This window comes from Festucalex cinctus, chromosome 12 (assembly GCF_051991245.1).
Source record: "Festucalex cinctus isolate MCC-2025b chromosome 12, RoL_Fcin_1.0, whole genome shotgun sequence".
Taxonomy (NCBI): Eukaryota; Metazoa; Chordata; class Actinopteri; order Syngnathiformes; family Syngnathidae; genus Festucalex; species Festucalex cinctus.
This window is the reverse complement of record NC_135422.1, coordinates 1,321,508-1,332,158: the sequence shown is the minus strand read 5'-3', so window position 1 is coordinate 1,332,158 and position 10,651 is coordinate 1,321,508. Positions and strand designations below refer to the sequence as shown.

General features: G+C 39.1%; 1 protein-coding gene across 5 annotated transcripts; it reads right to left on the bottom strand.

Moving 5' to 3' along the window:
* Nucleotides 1-134: 134 nt before the first annotated feature.
* On the bottom strand, nt 135-9,209 carry LOC144031896 (uncharacterized). 5 transcript variants are annotated; one of them, XM_077539410.1, is made up of 14 exons: nt 8,828-9,209; nt 8,036-8,167; nt 6,551-7,243; nt 4,696-4,815; nt 4,474-4,593; nt 4,195-4,314; nt 2,947-3,072; nt 2,746-2,865; nt 2,542-2,661; nt 2,337-2,456; nt 2,133-2,252; nt 1,908-2,027; nt 1,052-1,151; nt 135-919 (listed from the first exon to the last, which is right to left on the bottom strand). In XM_077539410.1, the coding sequence occupies exons 1-14, from the start codon at nt 9,156-9,158 to the stop codon at nt 865-867; spliced, it is 2,397 nt and encodes a 798-aa protein (XP_077395536.1). In that variant the 5' UTR covers nt 9,159-9,209; the 3' UTR covers nt 135-864. The 5 variants fall into 5 exon arrangements, with proteins under 5 accessions (XP_077395536.1, XP_077395537.1, XP_077395538.1 ...); XM_077539411.1 differs by having other exon boundaries at nt 6,665-7,243; nt 8,828-9,208; XM_077539412.1 differs by lacking the exon at nt 8,036-8,167.
* Between the last annotated feature and the right edge of the window lie 1,442 nt (nt 9,210-10,651).

Sequence of the window (10,651 nt, the reverse complement as noted above, 5' to 3'; positions counted from 1 at the left end):
CATATACTGAATGAAACATAATGTCTGCATCTCTTAAATTAATTACTGCAATTCTGCTGACTAAATTGTTCTGAAATCTTTTTTTTTTCTCTCTAGTTTGTTTTGGTAAGTACTCACAAGAAATACATGAGATCAATGGTATCAGAATATTTATTCAGCAAGCACCAATATCATGTCCACATAAAAGAGACAGTCACTAAAATATTTCTTATATATTGTCATCGGTTTATACAGAATCAGTACAAAATCCTATAATCTTCGCAACCAAACCAAACAAAAGCAAAAAATACAGTACTTACAGTGAGTACACTTTGAAAAGGTTACATGAACAATTGAAGAGGACTGATGGTACGTACATTTTCAGCCGTTCTCTTTAAAAAAAATTTATATTCACTACAACACCAGCCATAAATAAAGCAAAAAAAAACTTTCCTGAAATTCATTCTAAGTTGAGAACTGTTACAATAAGTGCAACATACAGTATTCTGTTAACCGAGCCACATGCAGGCCTACTGCATCCGACTTTATTATGACCTTTACACTGCCAACTATGGATGGAATCCAATAGGTTAGAACAATCATCCTGTTGCAAAAACGGTGACAGTTTTATGTTCGTTGATGCGGACCTCGGAGAATATACATGCTCAAAGAACAATGAATACAATGAATGAATAACTACATACATGTATGAGTTTTGAATGCAATATAGGGGTTTTAATATAAAACCAAAGTGCTATTAGTGTCCGACATCTTTTTTTCTATTATTTAAAATAGTTCCATGGGAAATTTACAAAATGATTAACTATTTAAAAAAAAAAAAAAAAGAAAAAAAAAAGCGCTGGTCTTGTGACCTCATCACTGCTCCTAATACTGCTGCTGGTCCTCAATCTGGTTCACTCGGTCTGAAAGGTCATCGAGTGGATTAGCAGTTAAGAAAGTACACCCAAAATCAACTGTACTTCTGTTTGATTCGTGCAGAATATTCTTAAAACTGTGTGATGACTCTATCACATTTATGTTGCTATATTTATTAAAAGGGAAAAGGATATGTCTTCTGCTCAAGTCTTGAAGGGTTGACTGCACTTTTTTCTGGAACAGAATCTGAGCTTCACACTTGCAGGCATCTTGCGTTATTTCACTTCTCATTTCCTCTGAAAGAATTGGAAAAAATATGAGCGGTCAAAGTTGCGTTTTCTTGTCATGCCTCATTGCAGCCGCGTGAAAGGGACACAAATGACACAGCCCGCTTCTTTATGAGCCTGTTGCAAACAAAATGGAGCTGACAAATGACGAGTTATCAGAAATTGTTCCACATGTTAAAAATCATTTTGGATTAAATCGGCAAGGCACAATCATGTCTTTGTCCATTAGATTAGTGATTGTGATTTAAGATCATTTAAAGATGCAGTTCATCACATACGTCAGACAAAAAGAAAGTTCATCTAACGCTAAACTGAACCAAGCTTGCTAGTGTCCATTCATTTATGGAGACGGGATCAAACGTCCATAAATGACCGTTAAGTGGCGTATGCTTGACGTTGGACTTTGTAGTCATGGCTTCGGGAAACTGCTCACTTCTTCATGACTGCAGAATGCAAAAAGACAAACACTGTCAAATTGTTTGCCACTGATGTGGATCTTAAGAATAGAAACATTATGTTAGAAACTTTCAATATGATGCAATGCAGTTCCGGACCACTGCAAAAATACAAACAGTAATAATAAACAATTACCAGTAGCTTTATTGGTTTAAGCCATTTTGTTCTCTTGTATTTAATCAGATTCTGTACAATCTGTTGAACAAATTCTGTGGTTGTGAGCGTGTATGAAAGTCGAGATCCAGCAACAAAATACTACTGCGTGTTTTGTATATACTGCATGTTGAAAAAGAAAACAAACATTCTCACGTGAGCATGTTCTCCGGTCTGCATTCAAAATATATCCCGTGTGGCACTTGCAAATGTACGAATCTCCGCTGTTGACACACGTGTGCTGGCAGTTGTGTCCAAGAGCACAAGCGTCCGGACCTGGAACGAGATGCGCCGACTTCTAAGGAACTCACATGCTCAGTTAAGGAAACTTAGTAAACTAAGTTAAGGAAACACTGTGTGACTGTGATCACAATTTCTTACGTGAGCACGTTCTCTTGTCAGTGTTCAAAATATATCCCGTGTGGCACTTGCAAATGTACGAATCTCCGCTGTTGACACAAATATGCTGGCAGTTGTGTCCAAGAGCGCACGCGTCCGGACCTGGAAAGAGATGAGCCGACTTCTAAGGAGCTCACGTGCTCAGTTGAGGAAGTCCTTATGTGTGACAGTGTTCAGTTTTCTTACGTGAGCACGTTCTCTTATCGGCATTCAAAATATATCCCGCATGACACTTGCAAATGTACGAATCTCCGCTGTTGACACACGTGTGCTGGCAGTTGTGTCCAAGAGCGCACGCGTCTGGACCTAGAAAAAGATGAGCCAACTCCTAAAGAACTCACATGCTCAGATGAGGAAGTCCTTATGTGTGACAGTCTTCACAGTTTCTTACGTGAGCACGTTCTCTTATCGGCATTCAAAATATATCCCGCATGACACTTGCAAATGTACGAATCTCCGCTGTTGACGCACGTGTGCTGGCAGTTGTGTCCAAGAGCGCACGCATCCGGACCTGGAAAAAGATGAGCCGACTCCTAAGGAACTCGCATGCTCAGATGAGGAAGCCATTTTGTGTGACAGTGTTCAGTTTTCTTACGTGAGCACGTTCTCTTATCGGCATTCAAGATATATCCCGCATGACACTTGCAAATGTACGAATCTCCGCTGTTGACGCACGTGTGCTGGCAGTTGTGTCCAAGCGCACACGCGTCCGGACCTTGCAAAAAAGATGAGCCGACCTAAGGAACTCAAATGTTCAGGCGAGGATGTCGTACGTGTGAGTATTCCGTTTTCTTACGTGAGCATGTTTTCTGATCCATATTCAGTATGTATCCTGCGTGACATCTGCAGTAGTAGGAATTTCCATTGTTGACACAGATGTGTTGGCAGTCGTTACCTCGGGCGCACGCATCTGCTACGATGCCTGCAACGTAAATGTGCGCTTCGGTGACAGTTTTAGGAAGACGGGAGGGAAGCAAATATGCACTTTGTACAGGATTTCATTGGTGCTTTCCAACCTATATTGCGTTTTCAAATCGGTGATTTGATACAAATGAAAAATTGTTCATGTAACAGAATAGATGTTGAAGAAAGTGTCACTAACTGACACTGGACTCCTGTAACAGACAGTTTTTCATTGTGTAAAAAAAAAAAAAAAAAAAAAAAGTCAATGAAGATAAACCTGAGGGGACAGTCCAAAACGCTTGATGGAAAAAAAAGATTACCGTCACTTAATATTAGAACACTATGACCAATCGTCACCAAAATTCACATTCACATCTCTACTTATGCCTTCTTGAACCTCTAAAAATATCAAAACAATCGCTGAAGCATTTTGGATTTTATAGACATTAAACTTTTGCCTCACCATAGAGATTCACTTTTGAGAATAAGCTTAACGTAGTTTTATGTTGGAAAACTACAACCATTCACCATCAAAAATGATGTGCACATCTCGACCGATGCCCACATCAATCTCTGAAAATATCAAAATAATCTCACCAATATCTGAAATTTTACGGACATTACCGTCATCCTCTCCATAGGAAAACGCTTTAATGTCCATAAAAGCCAAGATATTGAGAAGATCGTTTTGATATTTTCAGAAAATTGATGTGGGTGTAATTAGAGATGTGAATATGAATTTCGGTGGCGACCGGTCCTACTTTTCTTACGTAAAGCAACATTAAAGTTGCATTGCGGAGGTTGTCGCTTTTTTACTGGGCATAAGTAGAGGTGGACATGTGAATTTTGGTGGCGATTGGGCATAGATTTCTAACATTAAATGACGTTAAAATTTTCTCTGTAATGAATGTCTGTGGGGAGGAAACGGCTTGATGCACATAAAATCCTAAATCCTGTGCATTGAGATTTTTGGTGATGATTTATAGCAGTTTTTTTGACATTAAGTGCCTTTAAGCTTTTATTATTATTATTATTATTATTATTATTTTATTTTTGTATATTTTTGTTTTACACGCACATTAAAGCATTTTAGACTGCCCCAACCTCTGACATATCCATATTTAAAACAAAAAGTTCTTACGTGAGCATGATTTTTTGTCTGGATTCAACGTATATCCAGGATGACATTTGCAGATGTAAGAGTCTCCATTGCCAATACAAATGTGCTGGCACTCATGTCCAGCAGCACAAGGATCTAAACCTGGGAAAAAAAAAAAGAGAAAAAAAAAAAACATTCAGCAGATTGGCCCAACGCCGATGATTTATTTGCATGTCATGATGTCAATAGAAAATCAATTCATGTGGCAATTATGCCACAAACATGAAAAAAAATCTATCGAAAGAAACTATAAGTACTTACGTGAGCATGTTTTCCGATCCGCATTCAGGACGTATCCTAGTCCACATTTGCAGACGTAAGAGTCACCACTGTTAACGCACATATGTTGACAGTCGTGTCCCCGGGAACACGCGTCTACACCTGAAAACGAGAGATGATCTCGGATTGTAACTGCCCAGTCAGCGTTTGAATCAAGAGAAAGAAGCAGTTTTAGCAAAGACATTGAAATACGACGAGTCTTACGTGAGCACGTCCTCTTGTCTGCGTTCAAGACGTAACCATCCCAACATTGACAGTTGTAAGAGTTGCCGCTGCTGACGCAGACTTGCTGGCAATTATGCCCGCCAGCGCATGCATCCACTCCTGAAACAAAAATGTCTGATTGGCTTAAATCTAGTTGATTACATAATCGCGTAGTTAGTATTTGTTCTAAATTAGTCACTCATGACTAATGATTGATTAGGTGTGCAAGAAAATGGTGATGTGTTAAAAGTTTTGTCATTTCATCATTCGTCGTTTGGTTGTGAATAAAAAAAACATGCGACTGATAGTTAGTGTCAAATTTCACACAAGCGTTTGACATTATCCCCCATCCCATATTTCATGCAAAACCGTGCAAAGCGAATACGGCGACCACAAAGGAAGCTGAACGATTTGCATGAGCAACCAAGCTTGAGTGGTGCTACATTTGGGAATGAGAATTGGTAACAATTGTCATATTTCATCTCTTTTCTTATGAACCAATTTTAGGACAATCCAACCTGTCATTCTGAAAACTTTTTTTTTTTCCCCATTTCACAATTTGTAGTAGCACTCCCATAAGTTTATATGCTAATAAGCAGCTGGGCTGGTCAAAGCATCCATTACATTCCGTTCCATAAAGAGACGTTTAGGAGAATGTAGATGCATACTTTAAAAGTTGTATATCATTAATGAACAGCTCTATCCACTTGTTGTAGAACTTGATGTTCATTAGATTATGGATGTTTAGAGAAACTAAATCTATGGCAATATGGATCACCATTTTAGATATCCATTAGCCTTAACACTCAGAAAACACAACAAATAACAATCATAGCCAAAACTTGAACCTAAGCTGAATGGTAATGTCATATTTTTCTAAATATCGACTAAATGTTTAAAAAAAAAATAAAAAAATTCTTAACAATAATGTTCTATGCAGCCCCACTTGTCTAAATACAGTAATATTATGTAAGTGGAATAGGAGTTAAGCAGCAAAATCCAGCAGTTTTTATCAATTTCAAAAGGCGGCCATTTTGATACCTGCTTTCTTGAAAATGACATGGTGACCTCAGGTGACCTGAGCAACTGTGATGTCATCTTCAGTCGACAGCAAGTGACAAAATGGCCGCCCCCTGAGATGGACCAAAATGGCTGGATTTTGCTGCATAACTCATATTCCACAAATGTAATATTAATTAAAAAGTCATGTTTAGACTAGTGAGGTGAGGTCACATATAACATATCATTGTCAAGAAAATGTTTAAAGTTGACTTCCCCCTTTAATAGTAAATGAAAGGAACTTGGAGGAAAATGACTTGGTGGTATTTTATAAAAGATTAATTTCAAGTAAAACCTTGTGTAAACACAGATTTGGCCTCGCAGGATTAGCCATGAAGGCTGATTAAAAAATGCAGCAGCCCGAGTTTAATTCCTGCACAGCTTAGCACATCAACGTACATGAGCAAGTGCAAAACCGGCAGCTCGGCTGGCAAAGAGCGGCGCGCGCCGTGAAAACTAACGGGCAGCATCATATTAGTTTGGGACCACTTTAAAGTTCTTCAAATTGCCGGATCAACCGGTGATCCAAGCCGAGTCTTCTTCTTGAGGATGGTTAGTAGTCCTTGGGGCCATTGTACATTATTCATGCTGTGTGCATTTCAGTACAATACCACATGTGTCAGTTAGTGAATATTTTTGGTAAGACAATCCAAACGCAAGGTTGAAACTTTGGCTTTCTTTGCTCTTTTCAAACAAACAAAGAAGAAGATTGTTGACCTTTAAATGGAGGGTTGTACAATATGGCGCTGCCCATTAATCATCACAGTTTGTATTAAGAGGGATAAATTTGACATACCGTGTTTTCTCCTATCGTCATTCTCATTTTTTATCCCATAACCGTCTTCCCTGCCAGTTTGCGCGATTCCCAAACCACCTACTGGAATATCCACGCTCTCCAGATCATCCTTACCACATAAGGTTTCCCTAAATTTGCCCGTGAGCTTCTCTATGACACCGTACGTCTCCACGTAAAAGACGTGGTCTTCGAGGGGCTGGCTGGCCATGAGGCGGAGGGACATCAGATCTGCTCTGTCCACTCCCACCGCGTAGATTTCAATGCCTGAAGCCCGAGCCGCTGCCGATACCTCTTCCACCTGGTCCTGGGGTCTCCCGTCGGTCACTATGATGGCTACTTTGGCGATGTTCATGGAGCTGGGTCGGGCCCCTGCCTCTGCAATAAAAGCCTTGTCCATGGCGGCCTTAATGGCGACGCCCGTCATGGTGCCGGAAGCCAGAGGCTCCACGCGGGCCAGCGCCTGTTTCAAGGCTTGCTTGTCAAAATAGGTATTCAGATAAAACTCGATCTTCACCGTGCTGGCGTAATTGACCAGGCCCACTCGGGTGGCATCTGAGCCGATCTCCAGGGTGTCCACCATGTCTATCAGGAATTCTTTGGCCTTTTCAAACTCAGCAGGACGCACGCTGCGAGAGCTGTCCACGATGAAAACCAAATCGATTGGACGATTCTTGCAGTTTGACGACGATGTTACTGGAGGGGAAAATAGGGAAGAAACAGACTGATTAAAAAAGTATCAGGGAGAAGTGAAAGTACACATTCTGGCATACACATTACTGGCATCATTTGACCCATATGGGGCAGTAATGAATAATCCCTCATAATTCTGCCTCGCAACAAATGATAACAAGGAAAAATACGGCTGCTATACTATTGCTAACATTGAATTTTACTTGCATCTAATAAGTTAAAGCTCCATATTTAAAAAAAAAAAAAAAACATTTTGCAGAGACCCTGGGAGAGATTAACGAAGTGGTTCTTAACCAGGGTTCGATTAGTCAGTCCCAAAGGTTTGACTCAAATGGTTCGTGTTGATATGCCCTCTTTGGCTGCAAGTGAGCACGTTAATTTGCTTGGCCTAGCTGTGCTACAGGGAATTTGATGTACTCAGTAGTCGACCTTTGACTGCTGTGATGGTGCGTCATGAAATGTCTTTATTTTTGTAATCCCTGCATACTAACAAAACAAAACAAAAAAAAAGTGGTTGCACAAATATGTCCAATATGAATTTACATGTGTAATAGAACATCAGGTGTTCCACAAGGTTCAGTTCTGAGGCCTCTGCTGTTTTCATTGAATCGCCATCCTAACTGCATCTAACTTCACACCAAAACATTTATTTGACAGAGAAACCCATAATTATTTATTTAAATAAAGAAAGAAAGAAAGAAATAAATAAAAGCTTCAGAAGTCAGTACACAACAGGACAGTTTAACAGCAACCGCAAATGTGCAAATGTGCCTTTTCCTGCTATTGTTTCAGTACCTGTGTCAGTTTGGGCGGCGACAGGAGAATTGGGATGTTGAGCATACAGCGGAGAAGCATGCTTTGCTGCTTTGCGTTGCAGCTGTGAAAGCGGGCGCTGATAGTGATAAAACCTGGAATTAGCGCCGGGAGCTTTTCAAAGAAGCAAAGGGGAGAGGAAAGGAGCGTTAGCGTATGGAAGCAGCACTTCTGGTTTGACTCAAGCAATTGAAGATAAGAAAAGAACAGCACTATTAACCTTTTTTGTGAGCGTAAAACACTGTATATCAGTATATTATATACAGTATATCACAAAAATGAGGCACAGAAAAGCCATTTAAGTCATAGATATTTGTTACTCATGCATTCACATATACAACTTATCCTTTAGGCTACCAAAGAACTAGTAAATCTTTGGTGCTTCCACTGCTGTACAGCATTCTCATTTTGACAGTATATCTGTTTAGACACTGCAGCTGCTGTCAAATTGGTGATTTTTTATATTTATTTTATACCAGATTAATCTCAAGTTTGATTAGATAGTTGAATGATATAATAACTTGTGTGTCGATTATTTTAAGGGAGGCAATTATTCCTTGCCTAGGGTAAACTGACTGTAGGCTAATACAAGATCACAAATTTATGTAAAACCACACACTTTGTGTAAGTGTAGCCTACTTCGTGCCAAATTGTCACAAACAAATTATCTATGTCGTAAAAACAACAACGGGTGAAACTTTCAATGAGCAGCAAATGAAAGACATATTAGATAGATAGATAGATAGATAGATAGATAGCTAGATAAGAACCTACTTGCTGAGATGAGGTTCCGTCGTCCCTGCGCTAAGTAGTAGTTGTTGTTCCCCGCGTTTGCATCCTGCTGTGGCAAGTTGAGAATGCTGCGTTCTGCCTTCCGAACCTCTCGGGAAATTTCAGCGCTTCGTACTTCATCAGAGGCCAGTTCGGTAGGTCGGGTGTCTTCAAAGCTGCCATGGACCCTTGGGGACACTTGTGGCGATACCTTCGGGAGGGAACGAGCGCCTAAGCGAGTCTGCCGGTGGTGTGGCCCGAACTGCGATTCCAGACTTCCCGGGATCACGATGCTCATAAGACAGGCCAGTCCCCAAATGATGAACGAGCTCATGTTGCCTGTTGGTTTACTGCTTACCAATTCGCTCTGCAACGAAAGCTGATTGTAGCCTTTTTATATGATTTTTGTCCACGGGGCGTGGCCAATCTGAGACCCAATCCAGGATGAGGAGGAGGAAGGAGGAAGGAGGAAGGAGGAAGGGCAGGTACCAACCACTGCTGGTGCAAAATTGTGCAAACTCACAGAGAGAAGACCTACCTTCCCTTAATAATTACTCCTTATAGAAATATGACTATTTAAAAAAAAAAAAAAAAAAATCAGAAGGATTTTAAGTTGATTCCAGCGTTATCATTTAACGCAACAATTATGAGTTAAATTAACGAACAAAATAATCAATTAATACAATGTGAAACTGGGCAATATACTCATAATACACTTTTCATCATCGTTATCATCATTAGGAAAATTGCTGTGGATTATTTTACATTCCTCAGGAATCAAGTTGTACTGAACATTCAAACATGTAAACAAAAAAATGTAATCCAATCCATTGCATTGAGAGAACAGACGTCATCAGGTAGTAATTATTGTTCTGTTCTTTAACACATCTAAATTAATGAAGAAAAAAATCTAATGTTGGTGTATTTATTTAAGATTAACTGTAAAAGTTATTTTTGTTTAATAAATGTGATTTTCATTGCTGTAGTTAAAGATGTTTCAATTGTGACCTCTAGTGGACACTTAAATAAATACATTTTTGAGATCAATTGAGGGGTGAAAAGTTTGAGCCTCAAATGACGTCATTACTGCAACCTGCTGCTCACACTCTGTACTTAGGTAGAAGTAGATAAATGGAGATGGATTGGGGGGGGGTGCTGTTTTCCAAACCAAGTGCTAGCTAGCTCTTTTTTTAAGCTGGCCAGGAATTAGGAACAAGATCTAAACCATGGTGAACTTTTTACCCTCTTCTGCTGTCATTTTACTGACGTCATCTGTGCAGGTTGAGAAAAATAAACCAAAAGGCCTATTTTAACAAAGCAGTAATAAGTATAAATGTGTGTTAACAAAATACTGTACTGTAAATACTGTACTATAAATCAAGTAGGAATACATACAGTGCTATCTGTACTTAGTTACTTCCCATTGTGTGTCAGACAATTCTAGAAAACAAAAAGCAGAACAAAACTACAAGCACTACATTGCATACTACATATTTAATTTTTTTTTTTTTGTTAGTCGCAAAACTGCATTACTGTGTAATGCGCATGAGTAAAAAAATAAAAAATATTAACCCAGTATTGTATTAATAATGAAATAACTCTAAATATATCATGTATAAGGGGTAGGACTACATCAGTTTTTAACTTCTTGTAAACTGTGATTGATGATTGTATGGGGTTCTCCTTTTCTTTTTTTTCTTTTTTTGTTTTGTTTTTCTATTGCTTTTTTTTGTATGTTTATATGTTCAATAAATCAAATCAAATCAAAGCAACAAAACAAAAAAAACAACAACAACAACAACACTTTGCCATAAGAACTTTATAATT

Bases quoted from the DNA above. Each gene is read 5' to 3' on its own strand.
- LOC144031896 (XM_077539410.1), bottom strand. From the start codon at position 9,158: ATGAGCTCGTTCATCATTTGGGGACTGGCCTGTCTTATGAGCATCGTG. The intron at 3,073-4,194 runs GTAAGAACTTTT...TTTACGTTGCAG, and splicing joins AGACAAAAAATCATGCTCAC to GCATCGTAGCAGATGCGTGC. The intron at 2,457-2,541 runs GTAAGAAACTGT...ATCTTTTTCTAG, and splicing joins CGATAAGAGAACGTGCTCAC to GTCCAGACGCGTGCGCTCTT.